This window comes from Rhea americana, unplaced genomic scaffold (genome assembly GCF_003343005.1).
Source record: "Rhea americana isolate MKP2758 unplaced genomic scaffold, rheAme1 scaffold_20, whole genome shotgun sequence".
Taxonomy (NCBI): domain Eukaryota; kingdom Metazoa; phylum Chordata; class Aves; order Rheiformes; family Rheidae; genus Rhea; species Rhea americana.
Window position 1 is genome coordinate 1,133,377 of NW_028186150.1, and position 26,998 is coordinate 1,160,374.

Below are 26,998 nucleotides of genomic sequence, written 5' to 3' on the forward strand. Positions count from 1 at the left end.
CACGCGAGGCCTGCGGCGCCCCTGCCCTGCTCCCGGCGGCCGAAACTTCACGCAGCGGTGGCCAAGGCTGAAAGCCCCAGCGCGGTCGGTGCAGGCTGCCACCCCCTCCCCGTTCACCCGCCGCGGGAGCCTCAGCAGCACAGACCGATCGTCGCCGGGGGGGGCACGCTGCCGCCTCGCGAGCGGCGTCCCGGCGGGGCATGCTGCCGCCTCGCGAGCGGCGTCCCGGCGGGGCACGCTGCCAGAGGGTTCCTCGTTTTTCACTCTCATCTGCGAACTCGTGAAACCTCGAAGACAGAACACATTCGATTCCCGGCTCTTTTGCTCCAACCAGAAAACGACAAGAAGTTCGCAGCTGTTGAGCTGCTGAGGAGTTTTTTAAGAGATAACGAAGCATTTCCCAAGTGGAGACATTAAATAACAACAGGGTTAACCTCGTTCACAACGCGCGCTTCTCCGGCGCYGCGGCGTTGGCTCGGCGCGCGCCCCGCCAGGAAACACCCCTGGAGCCCCCTGCCCCGACCGCCGCTCGCAGGAACAGCAAAGCCGCCGCGTGGTAAAAAAACACCAAAAACCCCAAAACCAAAACCCTTCTCCTCTCCTTCCTCAGCGCCCGAGCCAGCGCTGCAACGTCAGCTACGCAAGGAACGCGCCCTCCGCGCTTGGGCAAGCGAAAAGGGCAAACTCAAGGAAAAGGATTCAGAACGGGCCAAGAGAGGCGGTTTACGTTCGAGGCCAAAACGAAATTTCCCTTTAAGACCCGACACAAAAGGTAGCGAGAGAAGGCAGGGGACAGAGAAGGCGCACGAGGCCGGGGCCGCGCGGGGCGGGCGCAGGCAGCCCAGGCCTCCTCCGCGCCGCGAGCGCCCAGGAGGGCCGGCACGGCCCAGAAGCAAAGACCATCGCTCACATTTACATCCAAATGTGAGTCCCCTCAAACGGGGACTGTGCAAATACACTCCAGGCACCTTTAATCTTTGGTGTTTGAGTGACAGTCAGTAACCCACGGCCTCTCAGCATATGAAATTTTATTAAAAATTAATAATGAGATCAAGAGCAAAGTATGATGATGTCCAGCATCTTTCTTGCTTAATATCACTGTCCAAGAACTAGAAAACCCTGGTAAGCAGTGTGCCTTATATGTGTACATACATTATGGCAAAAGGTTGTATTTCAATTAATTAGTTTGTAAATAAAAAGCAAAGCAGAAAACAGAAGGAAAAAAGTTTTCGTTTAAGGAAGATACAGAGTCATACGCAAACTGGAAAATGACAACCTCAAACCCAGAAATATTCCAAATCGTTTAATAGCAGTAAGAAAAACATCCGTAAGAGTCAGTTCCCTGGTTGCTGCCTAGGAACTTCTGTTCTTCTTAAACTAAGGAAAAGTTTAGGGATTGTTCTTTATTCAGGTATTTTTTGTTAGGTTTTCCAGGCTGTTTGTGCAGGAAGGTTTTAGAGGGTGTGCGTATGTGTGTGTGCACACATGTGTGCGTGTGTGTGCACACACTACTTAGGAAAAAATTTTCCTGAGCAGCTGATTGACTTCAGGTCTTACACTCATTAAAAGGGGATGATATTTTCCACTCTCAAGCCGAACAAAGAAATCTGAACGATGAAACTTTCCTGTTTACATTTCTGGCATAGCAGCAGTTTCCCCTATATAAATTATATATATATATATATTTTGAAGTTCTGAATATAAGGAGACAGCTAACATGAAACAGAACGTAGGTGATCTCCTAGGCAGGATGGTTCACTGTTTAATGCTCAAAGGCTGGAGAAAGGGTAGCCGTAACAAGGCAGACGCTGTAACGCGCACCTTGCCTGTGCCCACAGCGCAGTGCACAGATTGCTCCTGCAAAACTAACAGTAGATGTGCGGCTCCTCCCTTTAAGGAACAGGCTTGGGGAGGCAGCAGACAGTAATTTATTGCAGAATACAAAAGTTACGTGCTTACAAAAAGCATCAGACATCTCCCTCATTTACATAGGGCTCTAAGTTTCAAGGGTTGTGAACATCTCTGTACACAAGCATCGAATTTTCATTAACCTGGATCTGTGCAAGTTTCTAACATAAAATCTTCTCACTGAAATTTCCATTGAATTATCAAATGGATCTGTACACAAAGTATGTATATGAAAAATTATGTGAAGTTACACATTTTAAACTACAATACAGTGTTAACTATTCAGAGCTGTACCCAAAATATAATAGCATTTTGAAGCATGTATTTCAATTGTAAGAGCCTTACAGTGGTGATAATAATTTAAGGCATAGTATGATCAAAGTTATTTTATTATAGAAATACATTTCTGTAACAGAACTAGATATACACTTATTTATAAGGTCCTTCATATCTGCACAATATTAACCTTGAAATATAATCTTCCTTCCAATTAAGTTTACTATTTTATAAATACAATTCTCTGCATTTAAAATTACCTTTAGACAAAAACAAAACAAAAAAATAAAAAACCCTAAAATCTGTAGCCTTAGACACAGACTGCCCGGGCAGTGTAATGACTACAGTACTTGACCTTTTCAAAGATGGAATGTACCTAAAATGTTTACAAAGGTTATGAAAGTAAAATCTCTCCTAAAATTACATTTCTTTTGATGTAATGAATCCCAATCACAAAAACACTTAGGAAGAAAAAAAAGAGTGAGAGTATTTGTTTCATGTAACTGTGATTCTTATTCACTATGCATTTTGCCACAACCCTTTCCTCCTATTAATGCTCTTAAAGAATTTGAATCTTCTGCTGTTGGAACACACACACTATGAAAACAATTTGCATCTGAACAGGAAAAAAAAAGCAATTTAATGTAATTCTTCTGAATTATATTTTGGTAAAGCCAAAGGCCTATTCCTTGCTCTTTGTAAGGAACTCCCAAAGGGAGATCAGTAGAAGATGCAGGACAAAAATCCAGCCCATTTGAAGGAATAACATCTTTGACTGACGTAAACTTACTGTTCGTTGCAAAAGCCTATTTCCCATTACGCTCACAAGGGACCTGTGGCCAGCAGAGCCCAGTTCTACAGATGACAAAGTCTACCACAGCTTTACAAGTTCAAGAGCTTCAGGCAGCTTGAATTCCTACAGCAATAGATCAGCTTCAGAGCACTGAGATCCTTAGAGAAGCAACATCGTTAACTTCCTTGCTGATTTCTGTACAAAGCATCCCAGGGAAATTAACTCAGAGTCCCCTCCAGGACATGGCCAAAAGTAAAGCAATGGCAGAGCCCCATCCGTCGCAACAGGGCCGAGCGTCACACAGTAACATCCTGCCATTCTGCACCGAGTCACTCCTATTTACACAAAGTCACCCTTCCTCCAGCTAAAATGCTTGCTTGCTTTTAATTACACTCTAAAAAACAAAAAGGCACCCGTTTACATTAAAGTGTTGCAAAGTCCACAGTGTCAGCTTAAAAAAAAACCACACACAYGCACACCCATCTATTTCAGTTTTAAAAAAAATAAAAGCTGTTAATAAAATGATTTATAGATCTGCACCCAGGTAGCAGATTATGCTTCAAAATAAAAAGTCTGATCCTGACGGTTACCACGTGCTCACTGCTTCCTGCCAACGGGAGCTGTGAAGCCTCAGTATCCCTCAGGGCACACACAAAGTGGTATAATCATAGAAGTCCCTGAAAAAAGAAGCAGAGAGGGGGAAAAAAGAGGGCAGGGAGGAAATAAGTAATACCTCAACCTTCACAACATCACTATGAAAATAATGTAACATATGACAATATAAAAAGAAATATTGCTGCAAATGGGGTTCAATGCACTCCACTTATTCTGAACACAGATAATCTCTTATTACAAAGTTATAGCAGAGAGGAAGCCTGATTTCATTCTGCATATTCTATAAAGAAACTTTGGTAATAGTGGATGCTTCAAGGTACATGCAGCCATCATATGAATGTTTCTGAAGGGAGGAAAGGAAGGGAGAGATTTCTGTAAGAGAAAAAGAGGAAGCTACAAGGATTTTATTTCCTCCTAAATAACCCTTTTAACTAATATTATTAAGTTTTAATTATGATGTCTGAAAAGACAACATTTTATTACCAGTTTAGTACTAGCAGTCACAACGATTGGTGCCTACCCCAGGATCCAACAGAGTTCTAATTTCAATAAGAACACTTTGAAAAAGTGAAGAAACACAAATTCCCTGAATGCAAAGTGAATAAATGCACAGAAGTAACAGAGGATGGACATGCCTCCAAACTGCAGTAACACATTCTTGCTCTCCTAGCCCCTAATATCACAGACTGGCCTATTTCTGCCCCACTGGAGTTTCAGGAATAGCAACAAAGACAAAAACTTGTCCCATTTAGTCCTGTATTGTACTCCCCGGGGAATTAAAGCACACTGGTTTTAACAAAGTCGAGAGCACAGACTTACCACCAATAATCAAAGTGCACTGTCATACAAACAATGAAGTTACAAAATCTACAGGACTGGAAGAAAATTTTATTAGCAAACAAGTAAAGATTCATCATCACTGGTATTGATTTCTGAGAGGCGAGCAGAGGACTCTAACATTGGCACTTCCACAGAATGGCAACAAGCCGCACGAATACCCAAAGGCTCCTCCCGATACGAGTTAGGGCAACATCGGTTTTGTCCATCCACTTGGATATGAACATTCACAGGGCTGTCTGAATAAGCAGACTCCCACTTTAAGGGTAACCTACATGGCTCTTCACTCAGCGGATGACTTCTACTTAAACTACTGCCCTCCGGGACAGTCCTTCTGGATGCTGACCCTCCATGGATCATTTCTGTAACACTTTCAGACAAAGGATCTCTGAAAGCCTTTCCTGATTCCACTTTGCTGGACTGTTTAAGCTCACTGCTAGAGGTCTCAGCACCTAAAGRCTTATCAGCGTGTCCAGTCTCGGGCTCTGCATGTGCAGCTGTGCAATTACTAGGTAAGACAGAGGGCGACAGTTCTGTGCTTTCAGTCTCTGGCTGCAAGCTGCTGCATCCAGCTTCTTGTAGGCCCCTGGCCTGGCCAGCGGCATCTGTCTCTAAATTAGGTCCTGCGGGGGAAGGCGGAGGGCTCCGAACAGCTCCGTCAGCACAGCTGATGATTCCATCAGCATGGTTGATGATGCCGTCACCCAGCGTAGTCTGGGAAGTGCGGGCAGGCGTCAGGAGGGGGATCTGTCCCCTCGCTCGCGGCCTGTGGAAAAGCCTGTTCCAGAGCCTGCCTAAGCGCCTTCGAGACGAGCTCCGTCTTGACGAGTGACGTCTCATCTGTCTCCTCATGGCTGTTCGAATATTCTGCAGCACAGAAGCCTGTAATACAGATACAACAAACTATAGTTTCACACAAATTTAAAGGAATTCCCCTAAAGCCTGTTCTCTCCACTAATCCACTAATTTCTCACATTTTACCAGAATACTTAATCTATCATCTTCCTTATTAAATGCATATTTTCCAATAAACTAGCCGCCAAAGACACTCTGCCCCTACCAAAACCCTTACCATACCCACACTTCTATCCTTAAAGAGTTTTCTTTGAGTTTAACCTCTACTTATCTGCCAGCAAGATGCCCCCTTCATCCTATCTGATCACCACTAAAGAACCAGACTGCAGAGCACTGAGTCTTCTATCATCAGCAATACACTTAATGTGTTCAAAAGTAGCCACAACACTTAGACAGATAACTGTGGTTCTTCACCACAAAGTAAAACATACTACGTTTTTTTCTTTTTTATGGAACTTCTGTAACACAATTTCACTACTAAAAGAACACAGTTCCAGRCTGACTTCATCTAATTTATAGTAGATTGGTTGCTCATAGATTCATTTGCACTCATGTCTCCATACCTGCGACGCATTGTACACAGGGAAGTCTTCAACTGGTGGGATAAGTCCTTGTGCAATCAGCTGCCCATAGGAAGGCGGAGCTTCCCGCCGTACAAACTCTGCCTCTAGTCGTGTCATCTGGGTTTCAAACGCCCTGGAAACAGAACCAGATTAAAAAAAAAAGAGAGAGAGAGAGAGTGCGCGAGAGAGTGCGCGCAGTAGCAGTCATTTTGTCCTACCTTCCCTACATTAATGTAACAAAAGCAGTGCAGAGGAATTCATAGTAACAAGAAAAGGTCACTCAAGTAGACCCAGGGAAAAATCTTATCACAAAGATAGTAAAGTATGTAAAAGGAGTAAGAGTAAAGGATAAATATCAGGGAGTCGAACCAGCAAACTCTTTGGTGCAGTTCCAACTTGGATTCTGTGCTTATGAAAGTTTTTCCATTTTGGTTCCAGCTCAGGCCAGTAACAGCATTAGCTTGTTCAGCAAGGATCCAGAGGTTATTTTTGGAAAATACAACATTAAGAACTGGAAAGAATCACACAACAGGGGCAGGCCTGCAGCTGCAGAGAACTTTGGCTTTCCTGCCAGAAGCCCGGCACCACCAAGGTTCCCAGCATAGCACTGCAGCTTCTTCTAGCTTCTTAGTCAGATTTGATCCAGGAGAGGATGTAAAGCACATTGTGCTGAAAACACAAATGGTGCAGCAACACAGCAGAGAGCTACTGGATATGAAAAGAGACAGGAGTCAGAAAGTCCCTCACCACTTTCTCCTAAAGGAAAAAAACATGCTTGCACAAATATTCAAAGGACAGGCACAGAAACACATGCAACCTACACAGCAAGGCCAATGACACTGAGATACAGGCGAGAGCTCACACTGATGCGCCCAGCAAATACTTAAAACACAGCATTAGCAGTGGCACACACAAGAGCTGACGTTCCACTACTTCTGAAAAACTAGATTACTCTTCTCTAAGCCCAGTGCAGTGACTAATTGTCATCAATTCCTTGGATTAATTTCACTGTATTATCCAAGTTCTCTTGGATAATACATTTAAATAAATGAATAAAAGCCTCAGCTATTAAAGCATCACCAGAGTAAGATGTTCACCTGTACTCCCTGGTCCTCAGAGAATACAGCTTAAATGCACAGCCCAGTGCTATCACCAGCAGCAAGCCACACACGAGACTCCCAATTAGAGCAGCTGTGATGACCTTCCTGGGAACAATCACCAGACAGTTATGTTCATCGCTTCCATCCTGGCAGTCTTCTTGGCCATCACAGCGCCAAGTCTCAAAGATGCACAGATTTGTACCACAATGGAAGTTTCCTGGCTGGCAAGTAAAGCAGTTCTTTTCATCTGAGCCATCTGGGCAGTTCTTTTGGTTATTACATCGGTCAAGTATTGAGTAACAAAGTCCACTGTTTCCTTCACATGGGTATTCATTCTTCTGGCAAGCAGGACAGTTCTCCTCGTCTTTGCCATTTGGACAGTGCCACCAGCCATCACAATGCTGCTTATCAGTGAAACACTCCTCATCACTTCCACAAGGGTGTTCCCAAGGAAGGCAATATCCTTTCACCTGATAGGTTGCATTGAATCCATGGCCAGTACTCTTGGAACGGGCATGATATGAGACAGTGAGCTGGCCCTTTGAAGACTCCACACTCACCGAATGCCGGTTGTTGTGATATGAAAATGTTTGCATTAATTTATCACCTCTCTCTCCAATGCCATCATACACCTTTACATAGTCATTGTAGCCTAACTGTAAATCAAGCTGCAACAGAACATGTCGATTATCCTGTGTGTCCACGTACCACGTGCAACGAAGGTCTGCTCTGCTGTGATCAGCACGGAACAAATCTGGGGAAGCAAAAGACCCATAAAAATTACCCAGTCTTTTACCACAGGAAAGATCAGGACAATTATCTTCATCCGAACCATCACTGCAGTCCTTGACTGAATTACATCTCAGCTCATTCATCAAGCACTTGGTGGAATGGGCTACACTACACTGGAATGTTCCTGAGGGACAGATGCTGGATTGAGGCTCTGTTGGAGGGACAGTGCAATTTCTCTCGTCCGAGTTATCCCCACACTCATCCATGGAATTACACTTCCAAGTACTGGGAATACACTTTCCATTTGCACAGCGGAATTCGTCTGGCTGGCAAACAGCCTGACCTATTTTTCCTGCGAAAGAGGGAGAGAGGAGGAAAGTCAGTATTGAAACTTTCAGAAACGTCCAATGCCACATTTTAAATATCTACACCCCTGCACATCACAATTCAATCTGTCAGGCCAGTATGCTTCAGAAATACTGAAATAAAGCCAAGTGGAAAAAATATCAATGTTACCATGGCTAACACCTTACAGTCATCAAGATCGGCACAAGACCCTTGTCAAAAAATATTATCTTCTGGTTTTGCCAGAGAATGTATCAGTGAAGCCAATGAAACTGTAAAATTTTACCTCTAATATAAGAAAGGCGAAATCCCTGAGCCTGTCCTGAGCTTGATGCATCGGAGTGAAAAAATATCCAAACATGATCTCTTGCAGAAATGAAAGATGGAGGTATGGAAGATCCACACACTTTGTACTCCTCCCTCTTGGAAGACGGGCCAATCATCAGCCAGTCTACTGCACATTTCTGAGAGTCTTCCAAATCAAAGTTCTTAAAACTGTTAGAAACAGAAGAAAACACAAGTAACAAAGAGAACATATCTGGAACAAAGTCAAACAAAAAAGAACAGGCTGTAACAGTTGACTTTCTGCACCAAGCAGCACTGACATAAAGAGATCACATTCAAAGACAATAAAACACCTACAGTACCTTGAGTACATGTAAACACACCAGTTAAATTTCCCCTGTTTCAAAAGAGACCCATCCCACAGGCATAAACAGTATGCCAAATAACTCCAAATCCTTCTTTCACTCAAAGCATTTTTAAAAAAAAAAATGCTTCCCAAAACACAGCCATGAGTAAAAGCAAAAATTCTAGTACATATTATGTAGAAGGTAGATTAAATGATTTCTTTTCCAACCTTAAAAATTACAGATCTGTGGAAGGGGAGACAACTGTCCTAGGTTGGGGGAAAATACACAACAAAAAGCAATAAGGAGCAGTACAAAGACTCCTCAGGGGATCAAAAATTAAGACAAAATTGGTTCTTCAAGCTATGGATAGGCAGGGAGAGGAAAAGAGGAGATGAGGACAGCAAGGAATGGAAACGGAACCATAAAAATCTCTCAAACACCACGATTTTTAATTGAAAGGCTAAAATATTCCTTTCCTGGGAATGCAAGTCCAGAGTAAACAAATCTAAAACCTTTTACAGTCAAACATTCAGCCTTTCCACCAGCTCAAACCCGATGGCTACTCAATAGTAGCCTGCCTAAGGCAAAGTAGTGACCAAATTTTTTACAGGACACTGAACACAACCAAATGACAACTTGTGGTTCAAGAACCATCTAGCATATTTGTTCAGTCTGTTTACACAGATTAGATTTACATTCAGTAATCTGCAATGACAATAGCCACGCACAGAGAAGCGTATCTCATTATGAAAGGACACTCGCATGTATTTTGGTTCTCTTCCACATAATGCAGCTATACAAACAAGCATGTTAAAAGTTTTTGCATACTCCATGCAAACACTCAGAAAGAAATTTCAGAAAGGTTTAAATACTCCTATGAAACAGAGGCCACTTTCCACAAAAATATTACGCAAAAGAGAAATCTATGAGAAAGATAAATGGAAAGAGAATTTTCTGGTATCACAGACAGTTACAAAAGCCTGCCAGATCTTTTCCTTTGAAGGTGAAAGGGAAAGAGCAGCAACTACATGAACTAGCCAATTCATTTAAGCAGGAGTTTTAACCTACACACCTGTAGCTTCTGCCAAACATATTGGCTTAAAAACTCTTGAACAGTAAGAGGACACTAAAAGTGTTAAATTAAATGAAAATTGAGAGATATCTAATAACATATGTGCAGGCAAGGACAACCCACCCAAAAGTGTCATTCCTCTTTTCTAACGCTCCCATTACGCTGTATGTATCCTAACTAGGAAGAAACATTCTTGAAGTGACATATGTGGGAATAGGTGAAATAACTTTGCTTTAAGTGATCTCATCAAGCTTCTGAAATGAACAGATAAGCTCTAGATGACTTCACAGTCAGGATGAAAAAACTAAGGCATTCAACCATAAAAAGATAAATTAGAGAGTATCTCTGTCCCAGGTGTTCTGCAAAAAAACTTTTTAATGACCAGGAAAGTGTATGAGCAGCCACTAAATCATGAAAAGGAATTATATAGAGCAGCTGTAATAAATTACTGGCACTGTGTCAACTCTTGCAAGAGATCTGAGACAGCATTGCTGAGCTACCATGTTGGTTTTGCTTTCTGTAACTCACTTTGGCACCAGAATCAAAAAAAGGTTTCTATCATCTACACAGAGGATTATCTRTAGGATTTTCTTGCCATCAAGACTTTTTATATAAGCATTGGAATTATATACCTGCCCAGCAACAAATTTTGTAAGAAAAGGGAACAGTGGTTCTATACAGAAATGGAAACTCAGAATTGAGAGGAAAAAAACCACAMACACACACAAATAAAAATATCAAATAAAAAAAATCATCTGGCTTGGGTGAGACAGATGAGATCATTTACTAGATCTTTTTGATCTCTTACTTTTACCATTAGATATACCAGGAACAACCTTAAAGAACTAAACAGTTTGTTCTCCTGTCCTTCCGGGTTGTCAACACTCCYCCAGTGTCACGGCCCACTCTTTCCCCACTCTGCTGAAAAAAGCTACTACTGTCTATCAYGTCAATAATTTACATATCAGTATTGTTATATAACACCAGCTGCAGACATCTAAGGGGAGAATGTCTCTAATAAGCTGTCTGCACCTTATATTAAAATGCATTTCTTTCTAGAAAAAAGAAAAAGATGCACACAGTACAAAAAGATCAGCTACACTCACTTGTCTTGTTTTCACACTCTTCTGCAGATGATAGGGATACATACGCAGAGCTTGCACGTGCACGTAATTAACATTATCTTCTACTTGCCCATTGAGAACTTCATACAGTACATCGCTAATAAAGAGGGTTCTTGGCTTATTATGAAAGGTTCGGATGAGGAAGAAGCTTTAGCCCCACTTTCCAAAGCACAGGCGCAGAGAGAATAACAGATTTTCCCCAGTGTCACTTGTGGATCTGAAACAGACTCGGCACAGAACCCCAAACTTCTCAACTCAGAGCTCCAAGCTCCAGTACACGGCCGTCGAACCGGCGTACGCCTGCGAGGAAGCACCACCTTTAAAAGCCTCCCTGCAAACGCTCACAAGGTCTCGCAAGGAAGCCTTTACTGCAACAAACGCCTTCATATTAGGAGGAGGCAATACAGAATATTCACAAGAACAAACTCCTTTCTTAATAAGCCTCTTAATCGCATACCAGTACCTGGAAGTTTGAAACATCACTGAATAAACACAATTTCTCTGAAATATGGATGTCCTAGTTTTGATTTAAGATTTTTACATACAACTTTCTTTTTCTAAGGGCAAAATCAAAAACAAAGCAACTCTCTTCTCTCATGCAAACTATAATCGGACACATTTTAAACATACTTTGCTTTGATTAAGGCATTATCACTCCATAGTAATTCTTCCTGAGCCCTCCTGTTAAGTTATACTGTCTCCAATAGAAGCAAATTTTGTTCCATGTAAATTGATAGTGATTTTACTTCAGACCAAAAATGTGATATATTTGAACAAGGCGTCAAGCATCTTTCACCACACAAAACACTCCTTTATAACAAAATACTAAACATGTATACACATGTGTATATGTAAATACATAATTATTTTTCGGTTTATAATGCATTTTCAAAAACAAGGTTTTATGTAAGAAATATTTCTGCCATATTGATCTGACCTTAAATAGCCCACTGATCTATTTTACCCAAGAGTTCAGAATATTTCACTTCTTTCATCGCCTGTAATTAGGTCCAGCGCTGATGTTAGTCTTCTGAAGAAGAATTTAATCCTGCTACCCACCAAACAGAGGGCGTGGACATTTAGTTGTTCAGCTGAACTGTCTCAAACCGGTACRCAGATTTTCCCTGTCCAGAAGACTAGCCCAGTGGTTGAACGATTACCGTACGAGGTGAAGTAAGGGCGAAGGTGCGTGCGCCCACCGCCTGGCAGGGCCGTGCGAGCACCTTACGCGCTCCTTGAGGACGGGCTGAACAGAGTCCGTCTGCRTGTCCCTCTTGAGGGAGGCGCTTCACGGGCGTAAGTCATTGCGTTTTGGGGGGCTAAAGCAAGAAACAGAATCAAGCTACCCCGAAGCAGAGGGYACTGATGGCCAGCGTCCTGCATCTCACACGACACCTGACAGCACTGGGGTGTTTCTGAACAACTTGGGCATGGAACCACTGCGGTCTGGGGAGAAAACTGAGGAGGCAGAAAAGCTGCTGGCAGAGAAGTGTGCCTTGCTCTGCCGCGGACCCTCACCAGCAGACCACCGTGCGGTGTCCGAGGGACCGCGGCGCGGGCCCCGAGGCGTGCCCTGCCACGGAGGCTGCAGCACTAAATCTGTTTTTACAAAATTCCAGTAAGATCATCTAATGTTTCTGTCAGCAGCATGATTCTGGAGAGAGGTTACTTCCAGCACTGCGGAGGACTCCAGAGAGCACCCTGTGAATGAGAGGACTGGCTATGTATCATATCCTGCCTGTAAGATTACTCAAATGAAGCAACAGTACCGTACAATGACATTTTCCTATTGACTTTCTAGTATTTGCATGTTGCTGGAAAGAATTTAATTAGAACAGCTTATCATAAATACTCGCATTCACTGCTGTAACCACGAAAAAATGTGCTACCTGCAGAACTAATGCTTAGCAGGGTTACGCTTTTTGCCATGTGCACTGGGAAGAGCCACAGCAGCTACAAAATGTTAGTTCTATAAATAATATTGGGGATTTCCTACAACCCGCTTCAGTAATTTAGGCACAAAACTACAGATTAAACCAACAAAAACACACATTCTTAATAACTGTAAAAGAACAACCACGAGATGATCAGGAAAGCAAACAAGAAATAGTAATCTGTTGGAGGTCCAGCAGATGTAAAAGCTGAATGCAAGGAAGTAAATAAACGTGCAATTTGGCCCTCTAAACTCATTAAAAAATTGGAGAACAAATACTGCGGGTAGATCAGTAGAGAACAGCCCCAAAATAAAGCAGACCAGCCAATTAAGCAAGAGAAGTCACTTCCATTTGCCAGCCTCTCACAGCAAGCGCAGACTGTGAACAACTGGTGACTTAATTGGCTCGTTAAAAACTTCTGCTTAACCACTGAAGCACAAGGACCTGGAAGTCGGGGAATCTGCTCTATTCCCAGCTCCCAAGCACCAACTAACTCTGTATCCTTGGGCAAGAGATACACAGTCTGGTTTTCAAGAGCGGATCACTGCAACGCTGAATAAAATAAATGGCTGAGTTTTTTCAATCAATGTTGAATTTTGAAACACTCTGAGTTCAGCAGAGATAATCTGAAGCAGTCCCTTTAATTTGTCATATAACAACATACTAGCAAGCCTTTACATGAACAGTCCTCAGTTTTCCACAGAATTTTAAGCTCAGGTGGCATCTGAAAAAAATTTGCTTTCAAAGCCATGACATGTCACTTCACAAAGTAAATGTCAATGAAAGCAATTCTTCCACCCTCAATTCATAAGAAACAGCTTGAGAGGGTCACTAAGGAAGCAGCAATCATTTTTACTACTCTATCCTGAATTCTGAAAATGGAGCATGTTTTACTCTCAGTCCTGTAACTTCCTACAATAAAATGCAGTTTGTGTAACTTCTGTTCATGCCATGGTTAATTAAAACAAACAGACAGATAACAGGACCTGCTAAACAAAAAGATCTTATTTTTCTATCATATACAGAAACATACTCATATAAAGCCTATAAAGGATGGTACAAAGGCAATTTCCATCCCATTTTCACTTGATCTTACAGGATTTTCACATAGCCCTCTGAGAAGAGGCATAAAAATAGAGAAAATGAGAGCAAAAATAAGTAGTGGCTGCCTGATTTCAAAATGACACAACAGAATCCTGGAAAACTCAAGTCCAGTAGTTCGCCATTTGTCCCCAGGTCTCAACAGCATGATTCTGGCAAATAAACAAACTTAGAAAAAAGTGCTGAAACATGTATAGTTATCAGAGAGGCACAGGCAAGAAGAAAATATATTTCCTTTTGTTAAGTCTGCTCCAAGGATTTCTAAAAAGTAAACTATAATAAACTAAAATAGTAAACATAGAAATATGAGGACATGAAGAAAATTCATACAAACATATGAGAGGTAGATATTAAGGACATGCCCACAGGAGACAGTATCTTTCATTCAAATGTAGATCTGGACACTGTTCCATGGAAAGGTGCTGAATAATAGGTTTATTAAAAAAAATCACTACTAACTGCAATTTTTCTAGAAATTAAAACTACTTTCAAATGCAACTTTATCCCTTAATGACTCTTCCTATATCCCAAGTATGCAACTTACATAATATTGCTGTCTTGCTGTCATCAAGATTTCAAGACCAAAAGAAATGCATTTAGTGTAACATAACACACAATTCTTTTTTTTTTTTTTTAAACCTTTCAAAATCCAGATCTTATCATAAGAACTAATTGTGTTTGATTTTCCTAGGGAAAAAAAAAGCCACTGTTTTTGCCCCTATCAGCAAATTTTTAGGATAAGAAACATCCCCAACAGTAAAGAAGAAGAAAATATTTGTATCTGAACTCCATCTCTCAATCTGCCTGCATCGCACTAGCCTGGGCAAGTCAGCTGTCTCCCTTAGGTCCCTGGCTTTACAGGGGCTGCAACTCTCTGAACGGTTTGGGGCATCTAAAGACATCCTCAGATGCTGTTAACACTTTGCATTTCATGTATCACTGGAGTAAGTCATTCCAAGTGGGTTTATAGTCAGAAATGTAACACCACAACACATCTGCTACCCACAAGCCAAACAACTCCCTAGGATGTAAACACATAGCTCCCATTGTCCGCCTGTGTGCATGGGAGCAGGATGTGGCTGTACGTATCCAGTGACAGAACACAAACTCTTCAAAAAGAAATCTTTCAAAATCATTTTTGCTGTGCACGTTTCCAAACTGTACACATGCATTATCACCAGTTTCCTCATCCTGCCTTCCCTCATTTCTTCAGGCTCTGTTACACTCACGTTCGCAGAGGAGAATCCTAATTCTAACTAGGAGCTCTGAGATGATTTCACAGCATAAACTACAGTGCTATTCTCAGGAGCAAAGTTCTGTGTCTCATTTATGTGCTTCCTCAGAGTTTCCAACAATCTCTGCTTTGAAACAAATTCCCCAAGTCCAATATGGCTTAATGGGGTTTAAAAGCGTCTTTCTATTTATGGATCTCAAATGCTGGCAGGTATCTACTTCCTTTCTCTTGTTCCTATTTTGAACAATGGACAAAGGAGCCCTCCTATTATTCCATCTGTAGCAGATTTGTTTTTAATTGCAGAGCATCTGCAGCTGAAGAGGTTTGCAGTCTTTTTAAGCAGCTGAGCAAAGAACGAGCAGATGGTGTCAAATACAACAGTACTAAAAACAAAACAAAAACCCTTTCCTATTTTTTTTTAATAAGCAATTCTTGGTCTGAGGAGGATACTACGATTAGTGCACACAGATTATGCACATTCACAGTATGTTGATATTATAGGCTAAAATTCTTATCAAACCTTTTAGAACATATTACAGTCTTATAGTCTTTCTGAGTTGTATTTTCATAGAAATSGCTGAAATTGTGCCACAAAATATAACTATTATTTAATTCTGTAGAAATGAAATATTTAGTAAAGAAAGTGTGTGTTTTGGTTGACAAGTAACAATAAGCAATGATTACCTTCACCTATCAATTAAATATAGTACCATTTCAAGACATCATAGACAAAGCCATTTTTGCTTTAAGAACCTTAAGTAGTCCAACCGAATACAGGCTACTTTGGGTTTTATAGCCTTCACCCATTCCTATTTAAGGGCAATGAAGAGAGTGAAGTCTACTTAATGTGAGTAAATGTATCACTGTTTCCCAACTCCTCATTTATTAGAGGTAAATAAAATCTCACATAGGTAATGTGAAGATGAATATATTAAAAGACTACAAGCAACTTACATGTATAACAATGGATGTCAGAAGTAACCTACAGGACATGCTAGAACATTTCCAAAATGAGTGGGGTGCCCAACCTGCAATCATGCTTCAGCACCATCAGCTTCAGCTTCCTGCATTCAACCAGTCTACCTTCAAGGAGCTCTGACAGCTTCATACCGGGATATAACAGCTCACATTTTGTTTCATTTCAGCAAAGCAATCCTTTATCTCCACAGAACATCATGAACCATACCTAATTGTTATCATGTCTCCACGATCTCCTTGAATGTACCAGCTGCAGTTTACAGCTGGAGGATAGTTTAGTGGCCAGGAAGGGCTATAGATGACTCCTCGTCTCTCTGTGTGCTGTTCCAGTTCCCCACTGCAAGCAGCTGTTAATGAGGAGGGAAAAAATATTATTGTTAATGCTTTGCCTAATCAACAATTCACATTAGCTACAAGAGCTTTCATTAATTTCTGTGGATTGCAGACAAATGAGTCAATAATTTCATCCTCTTACTGCCTTCTTTCCTGCCTTGGTTTTTAATTAAGACACCTGCTTTAAGTGTAGGTAAGCATAACCTGCATTTCAATGTAAAATCGATCAATAACCTTGCATGAATCCACCAAAGGCTACAATCAATAACACTGCACAGACCTGCCAAGAGGATGTAATACAAAAATCCTTCTTACCAGCTTCCCAAAGCCTGGGTATGTCACTCAGCAAATGGAGATCCATACTCACTGTAAAATATCCAGAAGCTTATTTTGCTATAATACATTCCTGGATATTTGTTCATTCTCCTAACTGTATCAGAAACCTGAAGATTTTTTAAATGGATTAAAAAAAAAAAAAAAAAAACTTAATCAAAAAAAAAGGAACTAAAGTAAGCTGGACTTCGATGTGGTATGTTTTCATTTAACATTATTAAGTATTCCAAATTCCTTCTGAACTCCACAGATAAATTTTCCAGATAGGGGAAGGAGCAAACAGGACTAAATAAAGCTCAGTATTTTCAAAGCACTTTCAGATCTTCCTATGGACAACAGAAGGGTAATTAAAGCCAAATCAAAATATTATAATTTGCAATTAACCAATTTGAAAATGAAAGTGAAACGTTCCAAGGACAAATGGGAAAGCTGCTCTGATGGGAAAATGCATTCTCAGTAGATTAAAAGAGGAAAACTTCTGTGTAATGCAATAGCTATTCTGATCATTCTTCAAAAATATTTTTAAAACTATTTTTAAAACAAATGACTATTCAGAGCCTGACTTGTGGATCACAGCAGAATTTTCCAATTTTTCATGAAAGCTTAATTTTTCATAGCTTCAAAAGGTGGCAAAGAGAAAAATGATGCCTTATATCTCAAGCTTTTTCATATATATGTTTAAGTACACTGCACTATAATCACATACTTAGAGTGCTGCCTGAAACGTAGCCACACAAACACATCATTTCCCAATCACAGCCAGGATCAGATTCAGCTGCACTGGAGGGACAAAGTGAAGAAGCGCCAGCAAAGCTGCCTGGCTGCAGTCGGGTCGGACGACACGGCCGCCTGCACAGGGCCTCGCCACGCTGGGACCGGCTGCAGCATCCCTCACCCCTGAATCCGCGCCTGCCGCTATTCAGTTTGCTCGCAGTAAGCACTTTTGAGGTGAGAGCCACAGGAATACACAAAGCATTACATGAGTAACTTGAGGCAAAACATATAAAAATCCATTATTTTCCCCCTCTAAATAGGGCATTCCACTGAAATATATACACATAATTCCTACTACTTTCAAAGGCCACAAAAATGTAYGGAATACATCAATACATGAAAATATCCATTTTTCAAACAAATRTTTTACAGCAAAGCAGTTACAAAACCAAGAAAATTTCCATTGCCACATTTGGAAAAAGAGAGGCTCCATACTGCACACTAGTAAAAACCCTGGACTACAGGAACAATTACAGAGTTACAAAAGTAAAAGTAAGACCACAGGACTTTTCAACTATAGTTCTCAATGTATTTCATCATACACACAAAATCACCCAACCTGCATTTTTCAATGTGCTCCTCCACACATTTACCACTGCATAAGCGTATCATAGCAGCCTAAGACAGCCCTGAGATAACAACCACAAAAAGGGAACCTGGTAAGACTGTATTTCATAAATGCCAGATCAGTAAAACTTTTCAATAGGAAAGAAACAGCAGAGACAAAGCAAACAGAGCAAACGTGACATACAGCACTATCCAGAGGCTTCCACCAACAGCATGGCAAACATTTCTGTTCCCTTTGTATCAACTCCTGTTCTGGATTAAAAATACCTTTTTGATAGTACACGTATTAGAATAGACAACAAAACGATAATTATGCAAAGCCACTCTGAGAAGGACACACTGGTGACTCCACAYCATCACTTCTACTCACACGTTCATCAGTGTGGTAAAGCAGCGTTTCCYTTCCCAAATACTTGTTTTTCAGGTTTAGGAGGTATTTACAAAAATCCTGAGCAATAGTTATTTGAAGTATTCCAGCTTTTTGGAAGCAAGATCACTAGCAACTTTTCTTCTGCAATAATATATAGCTGCTAGATTGGAAGCAGTGGATCTGATATAACATGACAGTTTGTTTTTTAGTGAGAAATACTATTAACACTGCACATCTGCTATTAGCATCTTCAGTATATGGGGAGGGACAGAAAAAAAGATTTTCCATTTTAACAGCAAAATAGTAGCTGTGCAAATCTAAGGGCATAAGCAAGGTAAGGCCTGTGCTGACACTGTATGCCATTTCAGGCAGTTCTTGCCACGTTAGTTGTTTTCAGTACTTCCCRATGACTTTACCCTTCTGTCATGCTGACTTAGCCTATCCAAAATTAAAAGGGCAACCACTTTACTCTTACAAAGGCTCCTAATTTTAATGGACCACAAATCTTAACTCTAAGTACCAAGATGTACTTACTACCTTAACAGCACGTCCTGGCTCTCTAACCCTATTGTGACAAACTGKCGGGGAGGAGGAGGGAGAGGAAGGAAACCGCTATTATGTTTACCAAACCTCACTTATTTGCCATATGCTTTCGACGCCTTTCATTTCCCATCAGTGCTCATTACTATGGTATTTGCACGTCAACAGATCTGCTTCCTCATCAGCTGTCTCCTCCTCTTTCCTCCTTGTGACCGCTGCTGCGTGCTAAACAAGGTGAAATATCCAAGCGCTGCTTTTGCAGTGGTTGTTCTTTCACCTACTTAAACAACAATTTTTTAGAAAGAAAAACCTACACTGAACAGAGCCCTCAGTACTGGGAACAAAACAGAAAAACCGCGTTAGGGCACAGTCTCATATCGTTGGGGTTTCAATGGCAGTAGAGCAGTCCCAACTCCCTTCCGGGCCCCTCGAGCCCACCCTGCCCTCGCAACACCCCACTCCTCCGCTGCAACAAGCGGCAGCTGCCCGCGAAGCTCATGGACGCACCGAGCAGCAACACGGGGACGGGGCTGCAAACTAGGTCAGCCAACGATCGTGGTTAGGCGCTGCCTCGCACGAAAGGCGAGATACGTTTCCTCCAGCCACCGCACTGTGGAACGGGCGGAAACTGCTGAAGCTGGCACTGCAGCCTGAACTCCACACCACGAAACGGCAGCCCTCCGTCGTACCTAACGCCTTCCAGGTTGCACTTCTGATGTGGAAGAGATACGCTCAGAAAGTTCAGTACAGCAATGCAAGCATACAGTACTGTATTTTTAAGTTAGGCTTCAGCATGACAGCATGATTCCTTAAGAAAAACAACCAAAAGCCTTTTCAAATCACCAAAACATCTGAGGCAAATCCCTAAACAAAGAGAGGCAATCCTCAATTCCTCACACGGCCTCATCACAGATGATTCGACAACCTTTGTTTTCAACAATTCTTCTACAACTGTTTTTCCTACAGCCTTTCTGTACAAAGAGTGAAAACACAACTTAGTTGGCAAACCAATAAACAAACAAAAAATCTTTTTCCTGAGATGGCATATTTAAAAACAGATAAATCCTGAAGACAGATTAATAATGATTATAGCTTAAAACACAAAAAACCTTTAAACTAATGCCCAAAGCGTTTTGAGTTTAGAGTTTCTGTCAAGCAGACATAAATCTTAATGAGATTCTATCTGTAATAATCAAGTGTCTAGTGGGTTCCTTCTACCATAAAGAGCAGCTGATTCCCCCCACCAGTTAAATGTGTCACAAATACTCGCTACTAAAAACTTGAAGTTTTCAAAATAGTGTATGAACAGTATTACTCCTACTTTTGCAAGAGGTCCAGCTCAACCAAAGGACAGGACAGTTTGCACTGGTGGCACTAAACTGTGCAGGAATACATTTTTAGGACGATCCCAGCACAAATCCTGCAGTTTTGCACGCTTCTGCAATACTCCAGGGTCTGTCCCAGATGCAAGGGACACACCTCARTCGTCTGCTCCAGGGTGAGGGATGGTTTGCATCTGCAAACTTTCTTCCAAAACTCAGTGCTTGGCAGCATGTATTTTCTCAGCAGTTACCTCAGCATAGGCAGGAAACTCTTCCCAGTTCCCTAAAATGCTCTCTCAATGCACACATTGCTTAAYGCAGACTCCTTATATCAGTGAAGAGAAAGGACTTTCCGAGGGCTCCTCTCCACTTTATCTAGTCTAACAGCAGGCTGTTTCTGCCCCCGCATCAGAGCAAGCCCAGCCCAGCCCCAGGAGTCAACCTGCTGATCAGACAGAGCCAGAGTTAGCTAGCACTCCACTGGATCAGCAGGCTAAACTGGCTCACAGGGGAGCAAGGGGAAAGGGGGACATGGCAGGGGGGAGGACAGCTTCCTTTCAGCAGCACTGGTTTYTCCAGTTTGAAGTGCTTGCACAAATACAGTGGAGGTGGTGGCTCTCCCTGCGTTCTCTAGACCTCATTATTTCTGCGATTGCTCGCTTTCTGAAAAGAAACCACACTCTGCCCCATCGTAAAGATCAACTCTGTAATGAGCTGCTCTGCTAGGATGTGCTTAGGAGAGCAGGCATTCCTCCCAGCTTTTATCAGAGCTCCTTAAGTCACACCTCCTGCAAAACGATTCCTGCTAGGGTCATCTGCCTTACAAATGCATTATCCTAACCTATAATACAGAGGTAAGAGAAGCCACACATGAACCACACTACTGCTGTGACCTTTTATGATCATTTTTTCCCCCATTCTAGTTACACTGTCAGGAGACAGAGCAACTCAAAGCTGTATCRAGACAAGAATACATGAAGGCTACCATACTCTAAGGTTTTCCACAGATCTGAAAGAATAAAAGTGAAATGTTTCATCTATCTCTTCCTGTTTCTAGCAAAATGCAGCATTAGAAAGCAGTGGAGCCAACTGGATGGAGTGTTATATATTTCAAACTAAAGCAGTATCACCAATCTAAGCTAGCCACTGCATAATTACTCAAGTTACACTCGTATACTATACAGTCAACAGATGCCAAGCTCTATCAAAAAAACAAAGAATCATCCAGACAGAACACTGACCAGGATATAGATTACAGTCTGGGTTTTTTTCCAATGAAAGAATTGAAATACAACGTTAAAAACAACAAATGTGTCCTAAGTGGTTCACCTAAACTTCCCCTAAGCTAAATTTAGTGGTTCATCTAAACTTCCCCTAAGCTAAATTTAATCATAAAATTACTACATTTTCCTGATTTAAATCTTCTCCCAAAACTCCATATTCACTTGGAAGCTCAAAGTCCCACACTAATCAACCCACTGACTTACAGTTATTTTTGTGTTTTCCCATCTCCTTTTCTCCTCTGTTTTCCATATCCGGTTACTCTGTTTTAATCCGAAAGTTGCAATCTCTTTGGGCAGAAAATACGTCTATCAGTGTGACTGTAGATTGACAGGCACAAGGAGGCCCTTATCACTAAGAGGGCCTCACACCCCAATTACAATGTCACAATAAAGCAAGCAAGTAATGGTACTGCTACAGACACGGAAATTACACCAAGCACTGCAATTCTGGTTGCATTTCCACTTYGACATTCACGAGACATTTTTAACATTCCAGTTTTACTTCCCCCGGGAACAGGCCACTATTCCCAGCTTGACATTCCCAGGCACATTTCCTAGACAGAGATTTTTCCCCTGAACATATCAGCACACACTAAGACCTTAACCTCAAGGTTACGTTTTTTTCCTAGCACAGTGATATTCATGCAGTTTAATAACCCCAGGAAGACTTAAAGTTCTGAACTTCCTAAAATGTCAATGTTGCTCTTTTTCCTCAAGCAAAGGTCACACACAGCCCTSTTTAAAGATGTCTTCAGGTGGGAAAGAAGCAACAACTTCAAAAGAACGATAAACATAAATAAGAAAAATGTGTCTTACCTAATGAGGTAACAGCACTTTCTATTTTCCCAGTTAGGAAGAGATTCACTGTGTAAAGACAGAAAAATAATGCTCAAACATATTGCATTGGTATAAGGAGGCAGTTAGTAGTTAACCATTGCTAAACATTTACCATGATGCTAATATAAATGATTTGCACTCTTCCACCAATATCCACACTGACAATTCACATAATCARCTATTATCCTTCACTGTAGCTATAAAAAAGCCAATACAGAATGTTAGTTCAAATATGCCACCAAGAGAACCAGTTGCCAGTCTACTCTAAATCGTCTTCTGTGGGGTTTTTCTGTTGTTGTTTTGTTTTGTTTTGATTGGGGAAGACAGAAGAACGATTACACTAAAACATTCATAATCAAAGCCAGTCACTTTACCTGCTTAAACACTGGAAAATAATTACTGAGATTATTATCTTCAAATATCTCTCCTCTGAATAAAGCAAAGTTTGTTTCTCCCAGGTAAATGTCACCTTGAAAACAAACTGCAAAAGCTAATAGGATTAACTTGATTAATCAAAAGCAATGAAGTTCTCAAAAAAACTCCAGTGGTAAAATCAAAGCAGGATGAGGAGATGCTGCAAAACACTTACAAATTAATCTCCAAATACTCTTTATTTTCTCAGAAGTTTTCTCTCCCAGTATATACACATTGGAGTGATTTGGTAAGAGGTGCTATTGCCAAAAAAATATTTCTGCGATACTATCTTTACTTCAGAAGTCAATGTAAAACATAGTTCCATATTAGTTTCCCACGTAGTCTTTAAGGCACTTCTCTAATGGYTAGAGACCATCTCATTTTTAGCACTGTTCCACATAGACRGCCTAATAACAACATGAAAAACGTGAACAAATCAAGAAGGTCTAAAAAGTTACCAAAACTGAATTTACAACATCTCAGGCCAACATCCACTTTGGCTTAATTTTGCACATATTAAATCCTAAATCTTTTTATAGTACAGCAAGTATTTAATAAAAAACATCACTAAAAATGAACAATAGGAGAAAAGAGGAAGAGAAACTGTCTCTGTTCCCAACAGTCACTTCGGAAGCTCACAATTAATACTATTTATTATTGCAGTAGCATGTATGAACACAGGCCATCATCTTAGACACTGCCCAGACGCTACAAAAAAATGACCCTTGTTCCAAGCACCTTCTGCAGTAATTTGGCACCAAAGGAAAAAAAAAAGAAAAAAGAAAGAAAGAAAGAAAGAAAAAAAAAGTACCTAGCAGTAAAGGGGTGGACACAGAAACGCTAAGAACAATTCCTTTACCTTTTGGCTTGCCAGTTTGAGCCCAGTCACAGTTTTCAGTCATTTGTGGATCTGAACTTTTACCAAATCCTACCAATTCAGATGCCTTCGGTGGTTTTTCAGTGACYTTTATCTAGATGTTCACAGTTTGGACTTCTTCCTTCCTGAAGCCAGACTAAGCCAGCTAAGTACAGACTCTGATTTCAACACATATACAGACTGCTAAGTACCTCAGACTGAGACCAGGCCCTTCACATCAAAGTGAACGCTGTTCCTGACATCGCTAAGCACAGAAAATTTGAATTACTGACTTCAGGATATTACCACAGATAGAAGGGAGAACGACTGTGGCTCCCCCTAAATGGTTGCAGAGCTGAACTTTTCAGTAACGCACGAGGCAAGGAGGGCAACCGAATGACAGCACGCGTATGCAGGCTTGATCTGCAGGTCTGGGTTAACAAGCATTAACACCACCTTCAAAGGACCTGAATAGCATGGAGATACTATTACATAACTAACGCAGAGAAATATTCTCACATAATAACAATATGCCGTGTAATTATTTATTTCACGGCACTCACGTGYTCTGAAATGTCAGTAAGCATACTTCAGAGCAATACTGTAGTCCTGCACCAGGAAAGGGCTCTGGTTCAAAAGCTAGTTCTGTTAACCATTTCTCTGCAACAAAGCAGCATATCTTGGCTCACCATTGCACAATTTTCTCACATGGTATTAAAGCACCACTGTTCCTGTAACCACAGTAAATTAATCATAAAGACTAAAAAGAAATTAACTACCGATTAAGTCACAAGTTTGATTTTAAGAAATTTAAAATATTTTATTTTGCTCCAAAAGGAAGTATATAAATGTACTCTGCACAACTATTATCACCTTAACCAAAAGGACTGTTTTGCACTGTACAGAAATGTCTGGGTCTTTTAGTGTCACACTACAACCTTTCTTCAGGTTTCCCACCTGAAGTCTCCCCAGGGGTCGTAACTCAACGCTAACTCCCGCGCAGCGGTTACCGCACGCGCCTCACTAAAGGCCCGCGTGTCCTTTAAGAGGCAATCGTAGCGCAAAGACGCGGGGAGAGGGAGGAATTAGCTGACTCAGAGTCATGTTACTTTCTTCTGAGAACCCTCAACCAAGCAGTCCCAGTTTGCTAGAGAAAGATAAAGAGCTCCAGGCCGCTTTGCGCCGAGGGCCTGGCAGATACCTAAGACAGCACCCCCCCGCACACCCAAAATGCTACGCAAAAGCAAAACATCTGTTGGCTGGCGAGGGCGAGCTGCTCTGTCCTCATTTCAAATTCTTTTACACTAAGACAACAGTCAAGAATAGCTCTCTAAAACAAAGTCCAAATTTCACATCAGGTCCTTTCCCCAACAAGCAAGTAACCACGTGGTTTACAGCATCTTTCTTCCCCTCTATTCAAGACCATCAAATCAAAATGCAAGAGCACTCTAAACTAGCATTTTCAGAAGCACTCAGCTCTAAGTGTCAGAGGCCCAAAAGAAGTAACAGCCATTCCCTGCTGGTTTACTTGTCCCATGTCAAATAAAATTTTCAAGTCAAAGTCTAAGGATATATTAGAAAGTTCTCCAGATACTCTTTTTCTTAGCAATTSAGGGCATTTATGGGAAAGCCAGAAAAAACAGAGGCAGTTCAGTTGGCTCACACCCGACATAGGAAACTCGCTGCGTCCTTCACTTCAATTGCTAAGTAATTCTCAGGGTGAGGTTTTCAAGGAGGAAAGCGGTTATTATTCGCATCTCCGAACCAAACAGCAGCCGCCAGTCTCTCCCCACAAAGACAAGCTATGAACTTCACTATTTCGGTATTTTTTCTGTCTGCCAATGACCCACGCCCTCCAGGATTTCTCAAGAAAGAGAAACAAAATGGCTTCACGAAAGAACCCTGGCAGCAGACCCAGTTCCAGGCTCCGGAGCAGCAGCTTACAGCTGAAGCCACATACAGCAATACCCAGCGGCAGCGTGTCTACGCAGACACCAAACATCGCAAAAAGCCTACAGGAAAACAAAGAAGTAAGAAAGGAAAGGCTGGAGAAGCAAGAGGGCAGGAACTGAAAATAAAGACGAAAGGAGAGCACAGACAAGCAGGAAGTGAAACACCAAAACAGTCGGAGAAGCAGCACTGCGCTCTTCAGGGTTCGCCGAAGCAGAGTACCTTCCAAGCTTCCCACCTCTCCTGCTTCTCAGCCTCCCCAACTGTCACTTGTGCAAGAAATGGGAATAAAACATTGCAGCTGAAAACAAGAGCCAGACAGCGACATTCTAGAAGTCACGGAAAGCAGAAGTCTATGAAACTTTCAACTTCCCATTACCCACAGCAAAATACAAGCAGCATTCTCACTTAAACTCTGGAGTTCATATAATCTTTGAATACAATATTAGTCATGTAAAAAACAATTGTGCTATGTCTCTTAAATAACAAAGGCTTCAACAAAGGTCAGACTTGGCCACAAAAAGCAAAGAAATAAGAAACCTGGCTGAAACTTGTATCCTTCTTAACTTTGTCTAAGCATTGCAGCAGACATACTCATCCTGTGCATGACACTCCTTTAAGTCTCTGCAAAAACGCTACGTGCATTAGAACTAACATCCAAAGTGTTTTGTAGTTCAAGCAGCTTCTTACATYGTTTTTCCTTTAATTAGTATGTACCTATCTGACATAAACAGAGAACTCCTACATTTTAGCTTCCTACATTTTTCTAGGCAACTGCTAATATTAAATATCTGTGTGTGTGTACAGATATATATACACACATATTTAATAAATCGAAGAGGTAGTCTGGCCACAAATGCACGTTTCTGACAATAAACAGGATTCATCACACAAACTACCAGGGATCATTAAAAAAGAGCTCTGGTTTACTGCATCGCGAGGAGCGGCTGCTTCAGCGCCCGCGGCTTGCCGAGCCGTGACAGCTCCGCCCGCCCGCGGGCAGCCGGACCGGCCGCTGCGCCCCTCAGCCGCGCCGTCCCGGACCGCCGCGGCTCCCCCGCGGCCCTTCCGCGGCGCGCAGCAGCGCGCAGCGCGACCGCGCCGACTTCCCCCTCCAGCACAACCCGCCGAAACAGGGGGGCTTCCTGCCAGCCCACCCCAGCGGCGGCTGCGGCGCCTCGCGGGGGGGAGCCCTGAGGGCAGCGGCTGGCATGAGCGGGGAGCGGGGACACGCCGCATCGCCTCCCGCGACCTCAGCCCCGCGGGCGGCGGCAGCAGCCGCTCGGAGCGGGAGGGACGAGCGCGGCAGGGACGCGGCGC

The 26,998-nt window shown here is 41.9% G+C and overlaps 1 protein-coding gene across 1 annotated transcript; it reads right to left on the reverse strand.

Moving 5' to 3' along the window:
• Window positions 1-1,684: 1,684 nt before the first annotated feature.
• LRP3 (LDL receptor related protein 3) lies at window positions 1,685-26,673 on the reverse strand. The gene is made up of 7 exons (XM_085303757.1): window positions 23,732-26,673; window positions 22,438-22,485; window positions 16,308-16,446; window positions 8,311-8,519; window positions 6,945-8,031; window positions 5,848-5,980; window positions 1,685-5,311 (listed from the first exon to the last, which is right to left on the reverse strand). The coding sequence occupies exons 1-7, from the start codon at window positions 23,772-23,774 to the stop codon at window positions 4,484-4,486; spliced, it is 2,487 nt and encodes an 828-aa protein (XP_085159883.1). The 5' UTR covers window positions 23,775-26,673; the 3' UTR covers window positions 1,685-4,483.
• Between the last annotated feature and the right edge of the window lie 325 nt (window positions 26,674-26,998).